General features: G+C 42.1%; 1 protein-coding gene across 1 annotated transcript in view; it reads left to right on the top strand.

Moving 5' to 3' along the window:
• Positions 1 to 23679, top strand: part of MEGF11 (multiple EGF-like-domains 11) — a 203527-nt gene that overhangs the window by 92221 nt on the left and 87627 nt on the right. The window contains exons 6-8 of the mRNA XM_010023922.1: positions 13579 to 13825; positions 15472 to 15592; positions 20678 to 20814. Of these exons, the coding sequence (XP_010022224.1) occupies positions 13579 to 13825; positions 15472 to 15592; positions 20678 to 20814 (505 nt within the window). The remainder of the gene's footprint in view (positions 1 to 13578; positions 13826 to 15471; positions 15593 to 20677; positions 20815 to 23679) is intronic.

Here is a 23679-nt window from a genome sequence, read left to right as displayed (position 1 = left end):
AAGCCAAGGGTAGCAAGGGCTGCTAAGAATTGTCAACACAGGTGCTGGATGAGTCTTACCTTGCCCCTGCTAAAGACAAGTTAGCTGAAGCTCCACTGCTGTAACGCCTGTCGGAGCTGGTCTGCAGCCAGCTCAACAGTGCCACAGCCACGTTGCTCAGTGCTGTGTAGATGTGGCCTGAGTATCGCTTGGTGTCACTGCCCAAGCGAGAACTGGCTGAAGGCAGGAGAAATCTGGAGATCTCACATAATCTGGAGAGGGACTTTACAGGGGCATCTAGTGACAGGACAAGGGTGATGGTTTTAACCTGAGAGATGGAGAGACTGAGATGAGCTCTTAGGCAGCAGCTCTTCCCTGTGAGGGTGTTGAGGCGCTGGCACAGGGTGCCCAGAGAAGCTGTGGCTGCCCCATCCCTGGCAGTGTTCAAGGCCAGGTTGGACACAGGGGCTTGGAGCAACCTGCTCCTAGTGGAAGGTGTCCCGGGTCGGAACTGGGTGAGCTTTAAGGTCCTTTCCAAACTAAACCATTCCATGATTCTATGAGGTTGGTGGGGAGTTAGTGGGCATTCATGGCTAGGTATCTTCCCCACGACGTTCACATCCTGCACCAAGCCATATGCCACTTCAGTTTGTGTATCAGTGATGTTGCTTGCACCAGTTTTACGCTTTTTAAACACTACTATTGATGAGAGACAGAAAAATACTTTCTAAATTAATATCTGTATACATAAAAGAATAATTTTTCATATGTTTAATTCAGCACAGAATTATAAATGTAGTGAAGAAATACACTATAAAGTATTTATAGCATAAATTTAGACCTTAGAACTTAGAGCTGTTCTGTCTCAGTGCTATAACATTACTTCCTGAGTAGCTTTGTAGTTCAGTATAATTTGGCTGTTTCAGTTTCCCTTCTATAAAATGGTGTTGAAATACATTTTCTAGCTCATCTGTGGACCACGAGAATGAGTCAGTGTTTGTATGGGACTTTGATGATGGCAGGAATTCTATTAAATGTGCAAAAACCCTACACATTTTGATCTTACTGCACAATTTAGAACCCAAATGGTTGCATATTGTCAATTTTATTTTATTATAGCAGCATACTTTGAATTTTACTTAGTAATGTACTCTGAATAATTAATTATTCAACTAATAATTATCCATTCCAAATAAAACAACTTGATTACTAAGCCTGATGAGGAAAATCCAGTCAGGAAAGAACCCTTTCAAAAACAACAACATTCTGCAGATATCCTTAAATATTTAAAGGGTGAACTATATTTAGTAAATTCTTCTGAAAGGTGGGGGGGAATCAAACGGATGCTAATTTCCTGTGTCATCAGATTTGTGTATTGGTGTCAGCAGCATTCCTAAATCACCATCTACTACACAATCCCCATCTACACCAGCATCCGGCAGTATCCAACCTTTGCCTGGGTGGCTCCTGTTTATCAGCAAGGATAGTGGGCTACTCTGGGGTCATGTCGTTTCCTTCTCATCGATTATTTAATATTTGGTGTGTGCCTGCAGTGTTTGCTCAGATATTCCACAGTGAGCAGAAAACCTTGCTCAGCAAAGGAAACCTAAAAGTTGTGGCATCAATGTAATTTCCAGGTGGCACTAACTAAACCCACGACAGCCAGCCCATGTGAAAGACCATTATAGTCCACAGAAAGACACTGCCTGACTACAAGGGGCACTGGAGTGACTCTAAGGTGTTTGTCATGGTCAGTGGAGAGTTTTGACGATGGGTCTTGTCTGAAAACTTTTTCTTTGTGGCTTTTGGAAATATAGCTCAGCTGCCACTAGGAGAATGTAGAGATCTGAACCTTACAGGGAACCTGGCATTTAAAAACCTTAATGCACAGATGCTGTGTTCTGTTCTAGCAAAAGCCCGCTTGCTTCCCTGCTGCCAGCCAGCCAGGAATTCACGTATGTCTGTTTTGCTTTTTCCTTTTCAGTGGCAGTTGTCACTAAAAAAGAGAGAAATTCAATTAATCTATAGAGAAAGCTGTTTCACACAGGCAGTTCCTCGGACTGCTCAAAGTGAGACTGAACCTCCAAGAACCAGACTTGAGCTCCTGTGTACATTTTCCTGTTTCTTTGAAGCTGACCCACAGATAACACTGAAGGCACTAACACTTCATTGGTAAAAAATGAGACAAAAACCTGTGGAGTGATGATTTACTGTTTTCTGCCTGCCTGAGGTTTGTCTGCTTGATGCAGCAATCCACAATGGGTGAAGCTGTTCTGAAAGCACACACTTCCATACGGTTGGGATTTTGTCAAAACATTTCAGTTCAGCAAACCCGTAACTGATTGTGAGGGTGAACCGTTTTGATCATCCTATTTTTCAAGATGTAAAACAGTTTAAGAATTGTCTGTTTTTAACATCATAACAAAAAGTTTCATTTCCCAGTTTAGAGCAACTTCTGCTTTAGAAATTGGCATTAATTTACGCTTCTGTGAACAGCATCTGAACATGTTCAAAAGTCAAAATAAAATATCAAGGTTTAGACATCTAATCTCAATAATTTATGAGACAAGACTTTATCTTCCTGCTTAGCTCTCCAGAATGAAACCAGAGCCCTACCACTACGCAGAGGAAGCCATAGGGAGGCAGTGGCAGCATCTTTATTTTCTGCACAGCACTCGGGGCTTGTGCATTTTGCTGCTGGCTGTGATGTGAGTGTAAACTGCTGGATCGGGTCAGCAGACCTGTGGCTGCTTTGCTTTCTCAGCATTAACATCCTAAAGAAGTGGTGCAGAAGAACTGCAGCAGCATCGCAGTCTGAGGAGCTGCTTCAGGGACACAGGGATTTGACTGCAGAAAAAGTCTCCTGGTGCTGGGGTGTGTGTCGTCTGCCACCCACAACCCACTTAGAGCCATCTCAGCTTTGACTCATGGGATTTAAGCTACACGGTATTTGTCTACCTCTCTGATTACCACTTTATTAACCAAACATCTCACACCTCAGTGCCCGAGTGGCATGAAAAGAGGATGTAATATTCTAGTATTTCAGTATTTTCACCTTTTGTTCCCCAATAGTTTTGGACTTCCTAGTTTCTGTTGTCAAATATAAGAAAGGTTTTGCAGACACTGTTGAGTCTCACGATGTGGTTTTGATGAATGAACATTCTTGGGTTTATTGACTTACACAGGGCAAGACGTTAAAAAAACCCCTGTTTCTTTTCATGTGCCTGAAAAGGACATTACTATTAATGGTTTGTCAGAGGAAGACAGCAGTGTATTTAAGATACCTTTAAGACATTAGGTAACATTAAAGAGCCATGTGAAGATTCAAGTATGCCTAGAAGAAAAGAGAACAGCAAGTAGCTTGTCCTGCACATAGCTTTTTTAAGCCTTTGAACTGTTTTAGGTATAAAAGACAACCCTATTTCAAAGGCCACCAGGCCTTCTGGTGCTCTAATTCTCTCTCAAAGACCTCAGGTAACAGAATTCGCACTAGAGAAGGCAAGATTTTTCCTAGATTCAGTTACTGGGGCAGAACATCCTTTAAGCTGATATTTTGCTGAAAAGCAGTGCACATGTAGTCGACTTCTGGACAGGACTGTGGTGAGGGGGAAGAAGCAGTTCCTTTTATTCTACAGCTACACTGTTGGAAATAAAAGCAAGTACCACAATCCACAGTGTTTAGTTTGGGTTTCCATATTAATGCAATAAAATAAATTGCTTATTGATCACCTTAAAAATGACTGATGAGTCAGTCCTGTGTGTTAGGTGCTTATACATCCCCTTGAAGGTGAATCTTTATGGAGTAATTGGAAGCTGGCTAGCTAACTGTAGCATTTCTTCCATATGTTTATCTTGATAGTACCATTTTACTCACTGATTAGCCAGTTTTTTCCCTCATGTCAATTTGCATGCTGACCTACAGCCAAAGGTGAAGGGACACATCCCTGAGTGTGAATGAGAATGAGAAGGAACCTGCTCTCCAACACTTGCTATTTCAGTGACTAGAAGCTGTTCTTCTTTAAGCACTGCTTTAACTGCAAATAGCGGTATATTGCATATCTGGCAAAACATCAGCAGGGTGACCTTCTGATGCTCAGTTTATGTGCTGTGAAAAATAAAGAGCCGAGCACATCTCCCGGAGAGCTTTGCCAAAAGGGGTCGATCCCACTTGATTCTACACAGTTAACATCACTCTGCAGTCACAGAAGGTGGAAAGGTCACTTCAGTGGGGGGATCAGATTGCTTTCAGCACGGTGGATTGCTCAGGTGATGGACAATGTTCTCCTGCCCTGTTGCAGGGAGTTTGTTGGGATGTGACTGAAGGTCATCCAGCATGGCCTATCCTACTACAGTCTGGCCCTACGAGTCTGCTCTCAGTTGGATCAAGGTCAACAGGTGTTATTGAACTGAGCAGGGAAGGAGGGTTTGCTCCTGCTCCCACAACTCTGCCTTGCTAAGCACTCAACTAAAGACCATACACTATTTAGAATAGCCAGTAGCTCTGTGTAGATACTTGCACATAGCTTTTTATAAGCCTTTGTACTCTTTCCCACCAGGCACAGGTGTTGTATCAACAGCTCCTAATCTCCAGTGAAAAGGCCTCAAGTTCTGCAGTTTTCTTTGAATCACTTTGCAGCAATGCTGCTGCCACTCCTGAGCCCCTCTGGCAGCCTCTCCAGCACTTGTTTGTTGAAGGGTGCTTGATTCCTTCCTCTATACCCATCCTGCAGAGTTTTAGGCATATCCAGATGTGTTTCTATCCCTTCTTGGAGGCAAAACTGACAGTTCTTGTGTGCAGATGTGCTACAGGAAGATTTAATGAGATAGTCAATGAAAGCATCTCAAGTCCATTATAGATGTTGAGAGAGAGAGAGAGAGAATGCCTTACCCAGCTGGAAGACAGAATTTGTAAGTTACTTGCAGATCTTATTATTGCAATCCTGTCCTAGACAATAATAATGAAGTATTGATGCAAGTTTTGCCAGAGCAAAGACTGCCGGGTTTCATACAGAGGAAAGATCTTATCTTCATTTAGTTTTATTAGACTCCTGATACTCTACCCATGTATTTTTTAATTCACCACAGTAAAACTCTAATTAAAGAACTGACTTTGCCTCCCATTAATATGACACTAGAAAAACATTTTAAAGAATGCAGCATCTTCTCTAAGACAAGCCACCCATGCTGTATAGAATGTTGTTGCTCCCGTATGAAGTGTTTCATGATTTTAAACTCCTTGTAACATTGAGAGTGTCAGTAGAGTTAAAGGCTCATTAAACTGAACAGTAATTTCTACAAAAAGAAATAGGAAATATTCTCAGGGTTTTTTTGTGTTCTAATTTTCACTTCTTTTGAAGCCTCTGTCAAAATAGCTCATGATGGAAATTCTGAAAATGCAACACTTTGATATCTGTCAGGAGTAGAATTTGTTCCTCCCATTTTGCTGCTTCCAAAATATATTGAGTTCATTACAGGATTTGACGAGGCTGACATCCAAATACCCAACTTTTCTTTAACTTCAAGTGGTTTTGCTTTCATTTACCCAAAATAGAAATGTACAGCTATAGGTAACTGTTCTAAGCATCCTACAGAACACTGTAAGAATGTTCTTTAAACAAGGATTACTTTGGAAAGAAAATGTTTCCTCGGAGGATACTAAATAAACTGAAGCACTGTGATTGAATTAGGTACCACATGTTGGAAAGTCAATGACTAATGAGATCATCATCTGATGTTTCTTATCTGATTCAGACAATGAACTTCAGAGAGAATCAGTGCAATCTTTCTTGAAGGATGAAAAGCTGTTATCCTGTCTCTAAGAAAAAAGAAATACAAAAACAAACACAAAATTAGATTCATTTCATCCTGTGAGCAATAATCCACCCGTTTCAGAAAAATTGGCTGATGTCCCCTTCCCATCTTTTCCTTTCTATCTGATGAAGACTGATCCATAAACTTGGAAAATGAGATTGACTGCAAGTTCTGTCAGCCTCAGGTTAACCTCAGGTTTTTGCCACTTGGATGGGTTGTTTTACAAATGCATATTTACATGTGCAGAAGGTATTCTCTGGGCAGTCCTAGAGACATAAACATCGAGACTGGCATTTTCTTCGTTATAGGTGTGTGTGTTGTGATTGCAGGTCTGGCATTGGAGATGAAAATGCTGGTGCATACACAATTGCACAGACCCCCGTGTTTAGGAACCTCAAGGCTGCAAAGCTACAAGCTCAGAAGACAGAAAATGTCAGGGCATGTAAATGGTAGCCTGTGCTTGCATAATTAAAAATATCATAATTCATAGGCTCAAGTGCTGAATTACTGCTGCTCTTCCAACCTTTAATCTGACATTTTCTTATTTTTGTGACATCAGCTTCATAAGTCAGATGCCTTATTTATATGTCTTAGTCCCTGGTTGGTTTGTTTTTCCTTAAAAAACAAATAAAGAATATGAAAAATCCCTTCTAGGGTGTCATCAAGCTGATATACAGACAGTTCATCTGCATGGACTAGAATAAACCTCTGACAGGAGGGTAATGGAGTAAGAGTAGAAGGCTGTCACCACCTCTGTGGACCACTTACTGTATGGCGATTAAACAGCCAGTGGCCCATGGCATCTACTAGGAACAATTGTAAGAGAAGTCCTGCTAAGCCTCTGAAGCCTTTAATTGCTGATTGCTTTTAATACAGATGAAATCTTTGAGGAATGGAGGTAATGAATTACCCAGAGGTGGCACTGAGTGTCTGCAAATTGCATTCTTCATGGTTCGATCAAGTACAGGTGGATTTTCCCAGGGGACACATGAGCACACCCCTGGGTGTGGGACAGTGCTCTGCCGGATTTCAAGCTATTGCTCTGTACATGGAAGGTGTCCCAGCTGGTCAGTGAAAAGGATATAAAAATGTACTTTAACAAGCAAAAACTACTGCTTTAGGCTACTGGTTTAAGCTGAAATTCCCTTACCTCTATTCCTCAAACCAACAGAGTGAGTGAGCCTGAAGCTAGAACTGGAGACAGTAAATTCTGCATAACAGAGAAGCTGTCAGGGACTGGACAAAGCTTCTTACAGAGGAAAATGAACAATCATAGAATCATAGAATAGTTTGGGTTGCAAGGGACCTTTTAAAGGTCACTAGTCCAACCCTCCTTCAATGAGCAGGGACGTCTTCATCCAGACCAGGCTGCTCAGAGGCCTGTCCAGCCTGACCTTGGATGTTTCCAATGCTGCCAACTAAATGCCTGTGGCACAGTTCAGATAATCTAAATTATATTTGGAGCAGGGTTATTTATTAAAATCCATTGTTAACCTAGTTGTCCCCCAAGAAAGTATTTATTTACAGAAATCCAACCTATTCGTTGCTTTGACAGTTATAGGACCTCTCTTGTTTGTAAGACCTGAGCAAGACATGCTGTCTTAAGGTAGATTGTCAGTGTCTTGGTACGGTTATGAAGAAGAAAAACAGCCCATTCTGAAACCACAGAATTAGAATGTTGGTCTCTAAACATTTGTAAGAACACTTTTGAAGGGAATTTCTGAAAACGTAGGTAATTTTGAGGACAATATTGTCCATAAACATGTGTTGGCAATTCCAAGAGAAAACAGTCTTGTAAGATAAACGGGATTTTTTTGGTTTAGAATTGAGCAGATCAGGGAGTGATTCTTCAATATCCTGGCTCATGCTTTTACAAGTGTACTGGTATTACCTGCAGTGCCAGGACGTGAGGGACACAGCACTGCTCAGAGCCAAACACCAAGTGATGTGAACTGTTGTCATAAGGGGATTCCCTTTTCAGGGACCTTGTTTCAAACCCATTTCAGGCTTGGCTCCTGTTTCCAATGGTGTTGAGCTGTGCCAGAATGAGTCATGTTTGTACAGTGAGTAGACATCAGCTCAATACAGGGATTATAATTCTCCTATTGGACTAAGTGCAGGGAATAAAAAGCTAATTGATTATTTCATTTTTTTTATTCACTACATCCAAGCATATGTTTTAGCTTTTGCTGTTTCTTTGCCTACTTTGCATGAGCTGGGCCAACCATTTAAAAGCCAGTTGGACTCCAAAACTGAATTAGATCAAAAATAACCCCACACAGAGTTCGGGCTGCATTTCACCTCAATTGATAGTCATATAATTATTCTATGGTACAGTCATAGTAAAGGGGAAATCTAGTCTTAATTTCAAAATAAATTCAAAATAGTCTTACTCTATGTCCTCCTAGATTTAGTAAGTTAACTGTATTATCTGTTTGCATTTTTGGAGGGCATCACATTTCAAACTGAATGTGGAAACATCCTAGAGTATTGGTTATTGACAAATTATTAGCAGATTTGCCAAAAGTTCCTTTAAATCATGGATCTCCATCAGCCAAAGATGGTCCAGAGTCCTTAGGCTGGGAAAATCAGCCACTCAGTGTTTTTCAGCTGTGCCTTCTGTATATTGTGAGCTGACTTTGCACACCCAGAACATTGGGCTGGTGGCTAGCAATAAAAAGGGACACACACAGGTTTACGCTAGCGAGAACAAAATAACCATAGACCACAGATTCTGGTGCTGCTGTGACAGAAGATGCTGTCTTTATACTTACAGTGTATCTGCACAGGGATGGAAAAGCACTTTTGACTTTCTTTTGTTGGGATAAGTTGCTTTATAAATGTCATCTCTTCCTTAGGAGAGCTTTTATTTGTCTGCTAAATGTTCAGATTTGTGTATTTACTCTGTTGCTGGCCACCTCGTGGTGCTGCACTCAGTACCGGGCAGCTCTGTTGACCCAGAACACGGCACGCTGATGGTTCCTAGAGGGGAAAACAGCTCTTTGGGAGTGAAGCAGCACTTCCAGTGTGTCTTCCTTGGGTGTTCCACAGAACAGCACTGGTAATAGGATGTCATGCATGACCATAGTGGTGGATATGCAGAGTCTGATGAAATTAGCTCTCACTAAGGCTTCCAAGTAGGGGTAGGGATGCGGAGAGGAAGAAAACCACTTTGTCCTGTTTTGAGCAAGCTTTCCATGAGGGACAAATCTTTCACCCATCATACTACCGTATGCAGACAACTGCAATTATGCTGAGGCACCCAGCATCATCCTTTACAGAGTTATATTCATTTTTATTGGTGAAAACTGACCTCCAGTCGTATTTTTGAAGGAGAAAAAGTGAGGAAGTTAGCATGTTTGCCAGGGAATGTTCGCATGTGACCTGAAATATGGCAGCTCCTTTAATGTAGCATCTCCCAGGGGAGTGGTGGCTGTTTCAGACTCATCTCTCATGGTATTGACATCCATGCAATCTGAAGGGAGCATTTGTACCTCCCTGACATCACCACTCTCAGGTTGCTTTTCTTATTGATGGCATAGTTAAAGTCTCTGTATCATTTTCACATTTTTAATGGCATATGCATTTACAGTGTAGCACTTGTGTAAGCTTTAATCAGCTTTCTGTTCCCATGTTGTTGCTATTATTATTTATCTCCATTATGGTAACACACAGAGACTGTGACAAAGAGCAGGACCAGACTGTGTTAGGCCTGGGTTCTATTTTAAAATGGCCTCTCTGTGGCCACAGAAGAAGAGGTTCAAATGATCCCAAAGTGGAGTGGTTTCTGCGGCTCTGAGGCTGCTTTGCCCTGTGTTTCAGAAACAGGAATCACTGTCACACACCAGCTCGGATTTGCCACACTGATGTATGTAGAAAAAGTATGTCTTGGTTTCTGAAGTCTTTGGTTTCTTCTGTTTGTTAGTTTTCTATCAGAAACTAGACCCCAGTCCCATAGCTAGTTACACACTTGAGTAGTGTCACACACAAGTGGTCCTATTGAGCTCAGTGGAATTACTTGTTTGAGAAGTACTTGGATTTAGCTTATCATCTACTCTGTATCTGCCTACCTCTATAAAGGTACAGAGGCTACCACAGTGCAGATCTATGAGTTATCACCATGTAAGTATCTCAGTGTCCCAATGAAATCACGTAGATAAAGAATTTACTTGCAGCTCCACAGACTGACACTGCAATATAGGACTTAAAGGAAAGTAGGAAAAGAAAGCCAACAGGAATTAGTAAACTTTGAGCAACAAAGATCTTATTTCATGTGAGGTTGCTGCAGTGTAAAACCTGGTGAAGGTGATATTTCAGTATCACAGATTTTACACTAACATGTTGCCAATGAATTATACTCAGTTCCCCTTGCAATTAGTTGGCAGCGGATGAATTGGTACTGGCATGGCATGGCTCTGCTCACTGGGACATGTGTAGGGCTTGAACTGATAGCTGAAAGCAGGAAACCTTTACCACCTGAGGGAAAGACTTAAATCTAGAAGAGGCCAACTTGTCATTGTGTATATAGGATTCTGTCCCTAGAGGCACATGGGATGTTCACCTCCATTACACACACACTATGTTCACCATGGTTAAACACACCATGATTCTAGTTTCAAACCATTTAAAGAACTGTAGTCAAAACCTGCTACTAGTTTTAGGAACATAAAAAGAAGCCTAACAAGTGCAAGGGCTGCATCGGGCATTGTTAATGAGGCACGGTACAAGCCCCATCTTTTTGTAATTCTATTTTTTCCTCTGTCTTTCATGAGCATTCAGATGTACTTTAATCCTCATTTTTATTGTCCTCTGCTTAGTAAATCCCCATGAAATTCACATTCTTAGTAGCTATCTGGTGTGTAAAGCTGTTTTATTTCATAGCTAGTTAAAACATTTTGGCTAGCTACTTTGGTGTAAACATACTGAATGTTGCGATGTGTGCTCACTGATGTCTTGTACTCAGAAGCCTTTGGAAGAATCTGTCTAACTGCCAGCTGGTTTTCTGGTCACAGCAGGCTTCTTTTATTATCCAGATTCAGGTTTTTTATGATCTTAAAACCAATTAGAGGCATTTCTGCTCTTCCCTTTGGCTAGATTGTGCAGTGAAATTTGGTACAGGGAGAAAACAAGTGTGTGACCAAATACCAATAGTAAATAAGTGTTCAAATGAGATTGAGTTACATAAAAGGAGCTGTGTTTGGGGCAGACACTGTAAATGTGAAATAAGGTGCTTGAGCAGATGATGTGAAATGGTTTTGCCTTCCTATAAAACGTTTTCTTGCTCCTTCATTTTCTTGCAAAGTGAAGAACAAAAACAGACGAGACAAATCTAATGAGTGGAGCACTCACCTGAGGCATAGAAGACCAAGGATATAATTCACATGTCCTAATGAGTGTTATTTATTCCTATTAAGTGAATTAATTGCATTTGGAATTGTATTAGCTCACAGTCTGGCAGTCAGGTCTCTAAGTGAGGTGTGATGAGGTAGGAACCAAGTCCCTGAAGCAGGCAAGGTTAAGTTTGATTCCTGCATTCCACTTCGCCATGCAAAGGGCTGTGATTCAGATGTGTACCCTTTGTGGAGGTGCAGAATTGCATCTCTTGGTGTTCAAGTTCTGCAGAAAACAAATTGGTGTTTCTGGAACAGAAATTGCTGGGAAACTCTATCAGCTCCAGCAGATTTTCTCCCTGCCCCAGAAGGCTTACAGAGCCTTAGTAAGTGTCTATATGAAATAAAGATAGATCATCTGTTTCCACAGAGCCTCAGTAATAATTTAAGACTTATAAAGAGTAAGATTTTGTTTGTTTGGCTCCCAGCGGTGTCGGTGCAGAACTATCATCCCTGTTTACAGCTGTGGGAAAGATGAGGCAAAGCAATAAAACATCTTGCGTGAGGCAGGACCAGGATTAGGCACAGGGGTATGTTGCATGTTCTGCTTTCTGCAGGACATGAAACCATTTCTCTGCATCCTGTAAGACCCTGCAGATCCTTTTGGAGACCCAGACTTGTCTTCTTAAAGGTTTATTTTGGCCTTCAACACTTGCTCAGGAAACAAAAGTTCATAAACTGGTAATCAGCAGTGCAAATTGAGTGAAGTCTCTCTTCTTTTGCAGCTGAATATCCTCAGACTGACCTGCTTCTCAAGAAGAAGGACAAAAATATTTCCAAAATTAACTGATAGCAGTCAGCCAGTGTGGGTTTATAGCCATGTACTATAGAAGGAGAGAGAATTTCTAGGACAAGAGCATCAGCATTAAGTAGGTTTTACCTTTACCTTGCTATGTTTGGAAACAGAGATCCAGGCCTTAGAAGCAGCAAGTGTCACTTGGGGATTAGTTTTCTTGTTGGCAAATAAAAAGAGTGTGTGAAGACACTCATGCCCTGCATGGCAGTGGATTTTATGCTAGCGGAAGAATTGCTGGTATAATCAAAACCAGCTGTACCTGAAAAATGATCTGTAATTGAGTCTTCAGCAGGAATTTTGCCAGCAACTCTGTTCTGATTAGAATGATGATCTTCTTCACCCTTAGCACAGCTGGATTGAAAGACAACCAAGTGGAGGGTAGGATTACTGAAGAAATCCTTGGTTTTCTGCTGACAGTTTCATCAAATCATAGAATCCCAGACTGGTTTGTGTTGGAAGGGACCTTAAAGCTCATCCAGCTCCAACCTGCTGCCACGGGCAGGGACACCTTCCACTAGAGCAGGTTGCTCCAAGCCCCTGTGTCCAACCTGGCCTGGAACACTGCCAGGGATGGGGCAGCCACAGCTCCTCTGGGCACCCTGTGCCAGCGCCTCAGCACCCTCACAGGGAAGAGCTTCTGCCTCCGAGCTCATCTCAGTCTCCCCTCTGTCAGTTTAAAGTCATTTAAGTTTACTGAGGAAAGCTTAACCTCTGGGTGCTTGCTTTGAGCTGGTTGTTCAGTATATGTACATCTTAAAAGGGTTTTTTGCAGATGTCAATTGCTGTTTTTATAGCAAACCAGGACCAAACTGTTTCTATAGTGCTGACTTTCCTCTCTTATCATGCCTGTGAGCCACACACAAGGAGGAGGGATCAGACAGGATTGTCATATGGAAGGTTCTAACTGTGCTTTGGTGCATTCCATAGGGAACCTCTACCCCGTGCCAATGGCTGTATGGTTTGGGGTCCTTCTGTATCACTAGTATATACTCTTGTATGTACATACTACTGTTGTATGTACTACTGCAGTGCTAGTATAGTGCTAACTATACCAGCACAGAAGTTACCTGGCATCTACACTTCACACCTTCACCCTAAGCCCCAGGAAATCCCATCTCCAGTGCTATTTTCTTCCCTACCATCTCTTTACTCTGAGAAAACGCCTCAACCCCAAAAGACCACCACCAAAGGAGAAATCCTTCTTTTGATTATCGTGTTTATTATCTTACAGGAACAATGCAAAGAAACAGTATTTGATGACATTATTACATCTACAAGATTACAGTGGCCATACCGCTTGCCGTTAACTACACTGCAGTCAGGATGTGATCCTCTGCATCTAATTCCACTATAAATTAATTTCTTCCAGCTATCTAAGAGCACTAAGAAACAGGATATTAAAAGATTTAATTCCTGATCCAATAAGGGTGTTACACAAAGTCCTCGAATTTAGACGTAATACAAGTGCAGAGGTGTAACTGGAGAAACTTCCTGGTATGAGCAGAGCCTCTGCCTGCTTCCCAAGCTGAGCGCAGGGGGCGGGATGAGATGCTTGCAACACGCTTTCCTAATCACCTTGGTAAATGGCTCTGTGTTTTCCAGGTTGTGACAGTGACCACTGGGGACCCCACTGCAGCAACCGCTGCCAGTGTCAGAATGAGGCCCTGTGCAACCCCATCACGGGGGCCTGTGTCTGCGCAGATGGGTACCGAGGCTGGCGCTGCGAGGAGCTCTGCGACCCCGGCACCTACGGCAAGGGCTGCCAGCTCGAGTGCCAGTGCCACAACGGAGCCACCTGCGACCACAGGACCGGAGAATGCCACTGTGCTCCCGGATACACCGGGGTATTGTAAGTTCAGTGATGGGTGGATTTTACTCCGCATCATTAAACCTTGCTTTGGCCACTTTTAGTGCAATGGCAAAATTCACACAATCTGTGTATTATTGTCACTTCACTTCCTAGAAATCAGGTAACAGAATTTGAGACTAAATATATCTCTTTTTTTCCTGCTTATTATACCCCTCTGCATAATAAAATGAGATGTAGTGCTAAAGTGAATTTAAAAATCCATTATATCTTCCAGCTTGTACAACAGTTGTACCTGCTTGTAATTTCAGCATGTGAATACAATCCAAATTACAGTTATGTTTTTATAAGCAATTGGATATTCTAGTCATTAGCAGTCCAAGCAGTATCAAATGGCACTTACCATCCCCAGTTTATCTGACTTTCAATCTACCTGAGGAAGCATTGCTGCTAACTTTATCAGCTTACTATCTAGGGGGTAAATTTTAAGCATAGTGAGCAGGGATTTAGCAGTGTGACTCATATTAACTTTAACAAGAATCATGTAGCTGAGTCCCCATCCACCACAACGAAGGTTTACCAGTAGGACTCACAAAATCTGCTTATTAATTTTAGGACAGCGAACAATAGTTCCTTGTTTCACATTGCCCACTGTGTAACATCACTTCTCATTAGAGAGCTTTCAGTAGTTTCAGAAGTAATTATGTTTTTCAAAATTATTTAAGAGGAAAAGAGAGTTCAGTTTAGAATTTGGTTGGAGATCTATTACAGGTGACTTAATACTTTCACAGTCTAATATTATTTGTTGACCTGCATAAAGGGGAAGGTAAAAAATAAAAGACAATATTAACCCTCATAAATAAGTGATAGGCCTTTTGAATATTTATTTTAGTACCCAATTTCCTCATAGACTTGTGGCCTCAGTCCTGGAAGCTCTCACTGCTAAAGACTCTGCTGACTATTAGAGTGGTCCCATTGATGTTAGTATGCCAGTTCTCAGCAGTAAGTACTTGCAGGGCCAACCCCTGGCATGTTGTATGAACATCCTCATCAGAGGGTAGTCAGGGGAAGAACCTGATGCACTTTCAGAATCTGGGGTTAGAGGAAGAAGTGATACCAAAAAGCACCAATGTGCAAATGTAGGAGACACTGGTTTTGTGGGAATTAACCTTACATTAGCCCCCCATGAATACTGAGAGAGACCCAACGAGCTTGAATAGCCTTTAAGTGATGCTGAGTTGTTGCCAGTCCGTTATACACTGCAAATGTTAACATTTAGTAGTGACTGGAGCAATTACAAGCATTTTAATGCCATCATTTTATTATATTTGCAGCTTCTTTTATTTCCATGTCACATAATTCACATTGAGGACTTCCTCTTGCAACTCTTTCTTTCCTGGGCTTTTTTAATGGTCATGAGCTGTTGAGATGGGTGGAATTTGGTATGTGCATAAGCATTACATACATGTGTCAGCCTTACAGGGCTGAATCCATGACACGTCAGTAACTCCAGCTGAAATAAAAGAAATCTTGGATAATTTGTAACGCCAGCTGAGGCTTGCTGAGCTTTCATAATGTCCATAAGGACTCCCATGGTGACCTGTGTTGCGGATGTTCCTCATTTTACTGTGTTCTGTGAGTTCTTTCCAATGATCTCTTTCTTTTTTGTTCCTTCTCCCTCCACGAAGCTGTGAAGAACTCTGTCCGCCAGGCAGCCACGGAGCTCAGTGTGAGTTGCGCTGCCCATGCCAGAACAGAGGAGTCTGCCACCACATCACTGGAGAGTGCTCTTGTCCTCCTGGATGGATGGTGTGTACTTTGTTCATGCTCATTTAGGGGTTGGAAAAGGAAGTTAATTGTTCACTCTCTCAGCAGGAGCCTTCCCTATGTGCTTGTGATGACTATTTCTCATCACAGGGCTCTAACAGTTCCAGAGCTGGGACTACCTTTGTTGCAAGTGCACAGCACTTACACAGACAGGACACCACTCTAGCACTAGTAGCTACCATCACAGCGTTGAACAAACAGTAAACCAAGCAGTGAGCAAGCTGGTCTAGTGGAAAGTGTCCCTGCCCATGTCAGGGGGTTGGAACTAAATGAGCCAACCCAAACCATTCTTTGATTCTGTGGTGATTCTGCTGATTACATTTCTGTGTGGGAGAATGTGTTTCTGAATTACAGTTCCTTGGTATATTCCCTGCACTCTTCGACACTGCCCTTACTCAGGACAGAAAGCTCAAAGCTCAACTCAACACCGTCAAAGGCTCCGTCCTGTTTCCCCTTCAGGACAGAGGGAAAAACCAAGGGGAATTCAGTGGCTCAGGCAGTCATTAAAGCAGCACTATGCACAGCACCAGAGGCTGGTTCAGTGTCCTGTACTTACTCAGGCATAATTCCCATTGATTGCAATAGATTTGCTTGCATCAGGCGTTGCACTGGAGAGAGCAAATTGCCCTAACCTTTAATCCCTTGGGTCAAGAAAGGAAGGCCAAACATTTTAAAAGTCCTCAACTTTATCAATAATGTAATAATTAACTCTCTTGGGGTGTGCCAAGTCTCACAGGCCCACACACACCATTTAGCTGTACTAAATTTCCTGGCATTTTTCCTGTATCTGACAATTAGTCTCTTGGCAATCTCTTGCTGGATTTTAATGCATACAAATGCTGTGACTTTTCATTTTAATATGTGGAAGACCCTGAACATCATCCTGCAGCTATGGCTTCTGGTGCAGACCTCGCATCTGTAGAAACATTTAAGGGCAGAGGAAGATGCTTATGTTCTTTTAGTAGATTAGTAAAGCAAATGCTGCCTCCATTTGATCACAAAGCTGCTTTAAGTTTAAAAGTATCAACCATGTGATTCTGGTGGCTGTCAGGGAGATGAAGATTGCTGCCCATAATTTCTGGTGAAAGCTGTGTATGGAAAACCTCTCTCTAACTGGAGAGTAGGAGTCTTTAACTTGGCCAGTCATGGCAAAGATGGTAGTGATGTTATTCTATTTCAAGTGTCAAAGTAGGCATAACTTTAAGTGAGAGTTTGGCACCTTACCCTCAGCTGGCATTCAGCAGAGACAAAGAAAAGATTCTTTCCTAACTGGAGCTAAAGCACAAAGGAAGCAATTCAAATATTTCTGAGGGCTGATCAGTCCATTCTGGCACTACCCCTAAGAAGTGATCAATAAAGTGATTAACATAAAAATGTCACCACCAGAGGGTGAGACACTGGCACAGGGTGCCCAGAGAAGCTGTGGCTGCCCCATCCCTGGCAGTGTTCAAGGCCAGGTTGGACACAGGGGCTTGGAGCAACCTGCTCTAGTGGAAGGTGTCCCTGCCCGTGGCAGGGGTTGGAGCTGGATGAGCTTTAAGGTCCCTTCCAACACAAACTACTCTGGGATTCTATGATTCTATGTGGAGTATTTCTCAGGACCCGAGTTGTTTTGCTGTACTCTTCCTCACCTGTGTTTTATCAGGAGCTTTCTCTATTTTTGCTAAGTTAAAAGTCACTAAAGAGGTGAGAAGTCAGAATAGAGCAGGAAGTTTTTAGAGATCCTTTAGGATGCAGCATAGACCCTAAAGAAGAACCACAGCACTGGAGCTGCACAGCAGCTGTGGTCGTGTATTCTGGCCCATTTCTGCCCTCTTCCTTACAGCCTGGAGTTCCTTCTCTGCATTTTTAGTGGCCCAGAGAGACGTTCCTGAAAAGTGTGTTGTTGGCTGCTCTGTCCCCAGAGACACCCCAGAGTTAACAATTGATGTTTGAAACAAGCATAACTTAAAATTGAAGAGAGAGATCAAGTATTCTGGGGAAAGAAACTGAAATTATAAGTAAAAGCACTCAGCCTGTAAATGTTGAGATTTTAACTATAAAGGGTCCCTCCAGGGTTTTAATGAAAAGCTGGTAGTTCAGTACACACAGAGAGAAAAAATACTTTTTTCATGCTATATTTTTAACTCTTGGTGGTGGGAATGGTTTGGGAAGTGAGACACGAGTGGGCTGTAAATGAGCAAGCGAGATGGGTTTGCTAGACAGAATTCATTTGATTTCACACCATGGGTAGTCTTGCTTTGACATCAGGAATTTTACTTGCTGATTTTGAGGCTGGAGACTGCACGGATGTATTGAATATACCATCATGTTGGAAGGAAAGAATTCTCCCTGGATTTATACTTGGATTTTACTGCTGCTGGATGAGCTGCAACTTTTATCCTTTCCTGGGGTAGGCTTATTAACAGCAGTTCAGCTCCCTCAGGGGCTTGGTTGCCTGTGGGATTTGCAAGTGGAGGCAATAAGTTGAATAGGAGGAAGTTCTCAGGTTCTCAGGTTCTTCTTTGGATCTGCCATCTTCAAAGCCTGCTTCTTTTATGACTTGTAATACTTCTTTCCTCCTGCTTCCTCCCACTCAGTGCGGACTCTCCCAGAAGCACAAGAAGTTACAGGAGCTGTGTCCTGTGAGATTTTACTGTCCCATGTTTTTTCTAGCAAGAGGATTTTGGCTAACAGCAGATACTGTTGAACTAGCCAACAAAATATGGCTTCCAGCACACTACAGTGTTGGGCTTTTTCCACTTCTGTGTCTTTGTAGCTGTGGGAGTTAGCGGGTGGTTGCTTTAGGGCCTCATTAACAATTTACAGGTTTAATTCTATACATCTTTCTCATTTGCAGTATTAAATTCTCTAAGCACTCTCAGGAACTAGGGAGAGAAGTTAAATTTAGCATTTGCGATGCTTCTCAGAAACACTTTGGAAGGAGTATCTCCCTGCTCAGGAAAGCTACAATCTTTCCTTACATGACAGAACATTTGTCACTGGCAACACACCCTGTTTGGGCCCCAGATCCCATCTTCAAGGCTCTGCGTCGTGGTGCCATGTTAATACAACACATTCTGCTAATCACTTCTTCCTCATTGCCTCTGGGCTTTGTGAAGCAACTGTAATTTGTGGGTTTTGTCTATTTTTCCTTCTATTGTGGATTTTAAACATGGGGGTGAGAGAAAATGGAGCAGACAAAATCTTTTCTATATTACAAAATGGTGATAATATAGGAAATAGTGTCAAAAGCAGAAGCTGATGAGATCAGGGCTTTAAAAAAAGGTGCTGATGGGGTGAACTTTACTGATTAGATGCATAAGCAGCAGGAAACATTAGCCTGACATTAGATCCTCCAAAGAGGGATGTTTTGGATTCCCTTAGTACCTATTAATGCAGAAAGTATGCCTAAAGATTCTCACAGCTCTGGGGGGGATGCATCACAGATTATTGCTTTCTCATCATTTGTTGATAGAAATCCTGTTCCTTTTGGGACATGCAGAGAGAAAGTATTTATTATCAAGATAAATGGACACTTCCATTTTCAGATCTATAGTGCTGTGTATCACTCAAGTCCAGAGACACCAGGTTTTTAACACTGTAATCTGAAAGTTTTTGATCTGAGGCCAACCTGTCCATTTTACAGCCAAGGAGCCACCTGTCACTGGTTGGGAAAGGCTTGAAGTATCTGTTTTGTGATTACACTGAAGAGCAGCCTCTCCACTTTGGGCTTGTTGATATTGCTAAACTTCCCAAACTGTTTTAGCAAGAACCCCAAGGAGTGAAAGCAACTATTATGTTCCTGGCTTATGTTCTGTATAAGTTGTGTCTAATATGTGTCTTGTTCAAAACGCAGAGCCCCTGGGGCTTGGTTGGGGAAATAAGACTTCTGAGGGATTAAAACAAAATAATAACAGGGACAGAACCCCACTGTTCCTCTCAGACACTGTGCACTGTGCATGGCACTGGCACCAGCACCACTTGCTGCAGTTGCCAAACATTTCCCATTATAGGACCCCATCTTCAGATCACAGCACTGCCAGACTTGTTTTGGCTGGAGTTCCTCAGCTGGATGCCAGGCTCAGATTTTGTGTTTGCTCACATTAAAAAACATTCATACAACTTCTAAGAAAGTCTGGGGAAATCCCTGTAAGGCCTTGATACTTGGTAGGGACATTATGGGATATCTGGGGGGAAACCACCTGAGTCTGGCAGATAAATTCTCCAAAGACATGACTCATGATAAGCATTCTCTGCCTTGGGGCTGAACAGCTGGAACAAGGCTTGCCCAGCAACTGCTTTTCCTTATGAGCAGTGCCAGGGAGCACAACCAAGAGTGACAGTCTGTCTTTTCTTGACTTTCAGGGATGGTTGGGAAGGGAAGGAGAAAACAGGTCACAGATGGGGATTTGGGTGAAGGAGGTGGCCAGCAAGTGGAGTTGAGGCAGGTCAGGGATGGAGACGTGGCTCCAAGGCTGGGGATTAGGAGCTGGGAGGATATTGGATGATGCATCCAGGCAGTGTTCAGGGATTAGGCAGATAGCCCACTGCAAAATCACTTCTTCTGGCCAAGACTGCTGCACTGCTGATGTGGACAGTCAAATTGCCTTTATGTCCTCACTGGTGGCTTTCTACAGCTACCCCAATCTCTTGTTCCTGTCCCGTCCCCTCCATGTCTTAGTCAAAGCCCTGGCAGGTACCATTCTGTGCTGCTTGAAGAGATGAGGATGGATGAGAGTAGAGGGAATTAAGTAAATAGGATATGAAGAGTAATAGAGGACTTCTCCAGCAGTTGTATTTGGTCTTCTTCATGGTTGGATGAAGAAAGGCTGTCTTAACAGAGGAGATCATTGTAGGCTATCACAACAAGCAGGGCTTCATCCTCCCATTGCAGCCATTCCAACAATCCCTTTCTTCCCAAACATTCACTTAGGTTTTAAGACTGTCTTTAGCCTGTCTTAAACAGAAAAAATACTGCCTCTACACTTAGATCTAGTTCTAGCAAGAAAGACAATAAAAATTCAAGCTGCATATAGACATTTATGAGTGTTGACTGAACTATTGCTCTTTCTCCAACCATACCAGGGGCTGGTGTGTGCACAGCCGTGTCCTCCTGGAACATTTGGAATTAACTGCAGCCAGGACTGTCCGTGCCACAACGGAGGACACTGTGATCCCGTGACAGGAAAATGCATCTGCACAGCTGGCTATATAGGAGACAGGTAAAAATCAACCCCCAAAGCCTTTAGTTTTAACCATGGATTGGCAGTATTTACACCCTTTCTAGGACAATCTTACTCTCTGAAAAATGGTGTTATGTTCCAGTGTTCCAGTTAGGTTCATCTTTCTGAAGCAGTTCAAGCAGTATAAATGTGGCAATGTTATTTCATTTTACTGGCACTGCTCTCCCTTTACAGGGGTTTTTTTCTAACATAACTTAAAATTTAATGGATTACATTTAATTTAGATATTTACAGTGATAAATTTAATAGAGAGCATTCCATGTTTACAAGATATGTAAATGAACTGTATTTATACAAATTAATATCCTCGAGAGTGAGCAAGGCAGCAGTTTAATGCTTTCTTCAGCCCCTTCTGTGCTGCTGCAGCACTGATCCATCTCAGGCACCAACAAAAGGTGATAAATCCTCAAAATTTATAAACCAGAGCCTTCACCAGTAAATCCATCAGAGAAGGTGATAATATTGTTTTAGAAAGGTGTCGTGGATTCAGGAAAATGACTACACAGCAAAGTCAAGATGGGATTGCAGCACACGTTGGCTTAGCCCTGCTTACTGGAATTTCTCATTTCTTGCTTCATTGTATAATCAGGTCTTTACAGCACACAAAGAGACTGACCTTCAGCACTGTGCTGGGGCTCAGAAGGCTGTGCTCTTTCCCATTAATGTGGAAGTTCCTCGACTCTTTTTATCAGCAGTGGTAACTGGAGGTGGCTCTGGAGATGACATCAGGATTTGTGTGGGGTTGAAAATGGTGGAAATACGAATTATTTCAAACTAATTTAGTGAAGAACACATCAGTGTCTCTCTTCCCTCATCCTCCATCTGGAGACAGTGATTTCAGCCACTGGCTGAAATCATATAGTTATTGTTGCTAACAAAAGCTCTCTCTTTCTCACCTTTTGGAGACAATTGCGCTAAAGGAAGCAACTGTAAAGCCTGGACACTTACACTGGTGACCACACATCAATCCCAAGCTGCCCCCCAAGCTGGCCATGCTCAGGAAGCTGACACAGGCCCTCTGTATCTAGATCTCCTCATTTGATTATTGCAGACCTAGACTGATTTCTGGCTGTAGGTGAATCAACAGTATGAGAGCTGTCAGGAGCTCCCAGCAGCAGCCCAGTGCTGAGGCAGCTTCTTTGCTCAGCTGCCAATATAACTCATGTTAGGAATGAAGAAAGGAGGTGGCAAGTAGAAATCTCACCTGCCCCTTCCTGGAGCAGGGAAGTAAAAGGTAGACACTGAAAGGAGAGCCTGAAGAACAGAAATGCAGGTAGGTGGAGGGATGAATGAGAACAGGAGAAAGTTCAGTGAGCTGGTGGTTTGGAAAGCTTTTCTAGCAGCAGGGAGAAACTGCATTAGCCTAGAAATTCCCACCTTTCTAATGAGTTCTTAGAAGGTTAAAACATATTTATCTACCAGTCTTTAATCAGCCTCCAAGTAGCGAAGTGAAACCTTAGGCTCATTATGTTCACTTGGAGTTTGGCCTCTCACTTGGGCTGGGACAGCATGCTGCCTGTGGTGGTTTGTTCTCCACAGGCGCGCAAACGCTTACCTTGTTGTTAACTGCAGCTTGCTGAGGGCACATTGCCCACTGATTTTAGTGAGGACAGGAGTGGGCACAAGGTCTTTAAAAGCCTAAATTGCTTTCCCTAGTTATGTGTTCTTACAGCATGGACAGAATAGCCAGCACCACTTTAGCTTGAAGTCTATTTTACACTCTGGATCTCATGCAAGTGTCGCAGCGATACAGTGTGATTGCAAGTATAGCAGCAGAATGCTGCTGCACAACAAGATAGTGTTTTCTTTTACATTTTACAAGGCACTCAAAAAAATTTTCTTCAGAATAACAGATATTGTGAACAACCACAATAAAAATGTAAATACAGTTTATCTACTAGGTCAGTAAGTCCTAAATAATGCTACGGTTCATCGTCTTGTGCAGAAGAGAAGAACATATATTTAGATAAATATCTGTGGAGATAAAATGGTCATAAAGGTCCGTGTAAGTGTAATTGCCACCTTTGTTCCCTACCTGTTTTCCAGGAGGGAGCTCTGCACTGAGTATCTAGGAAATCAGCAAGCACTATTAATAACTCCAGCAAGCTTTGTGCTCTACTGAAATGATTGGCTGGGTCACGTAAATGTGTTTTGCAAACTGGAAAGGAATAATAGCAGAAGTGCAGTTAGAAGCTGAGGATGAGGTGTCTGCGAGTTCGGCAGCTGACAGGAAAAGCGAACATACTGTTTTAACTTTGTTTTCTATATTGCTATTAAAACTAAAGATCACAGAATAAATACCACATTTGTTATAACTCTGTGAGCAGACTAATTCTCATGTTGTGTTTGCACCTGCATCTTTTCTCTACAGAACGGCAATCTGCAGGTTAGTGTGTTTTGGATGGCTTTTAGTATTTTGTGTGCTACATAAATGTAGCATGGTTGCAAAATAAACAAACAGAAAAGCCTAAAATACTTTACAGCATTATTCTGTATAGAAAAAAATATCTGGAAAGAATGTAGGTGTGTGTAGTAAGTTCATCTGTTAAGCAGGCTGTCTTATGTTTAATATTTCCTGAAATTGCTTTCATTAATTCTACAGGTGACAGCCATATTATCCTATCCCAACCCAAATAATTATAGTACATATTAAAGTTCAGTGGATATTATAATACAAATGTCCCCAGATAGGCAGAAAGCAATGTAAATTAAACAAGAAACATAACTAGAGCTTAGCAGCTCATTTTGTAATTTAATTGAACAATGTATCTGGTTGTTAATGCTGCTATGGACACATTAGATTGATATGTTGCGAAGGAAAGATGTTTAAGTAGAAAGCTAATT

The sequence above is a fragment of the Nestor notabilis genome, unplaced genomic scaffold (genome assembly GCF_000696875.1).
Source record: "Nestor notabilis isolate BGI_N333 unplaced genomic scaffold, ASM69687v1 scaffold6081, whole genome shotgun sequence".
In the NCBI taxonomy this organism is placed as follows: domain Eukaryota; kingdom Metazoa; phylum Chordata; class Aves; order Psittaciformes; family Psittacidae; genus Nestor; species Nestor notabilis.
This window is presented reverse-complemented; position numbering and strand designations above follow the sequence as displayed.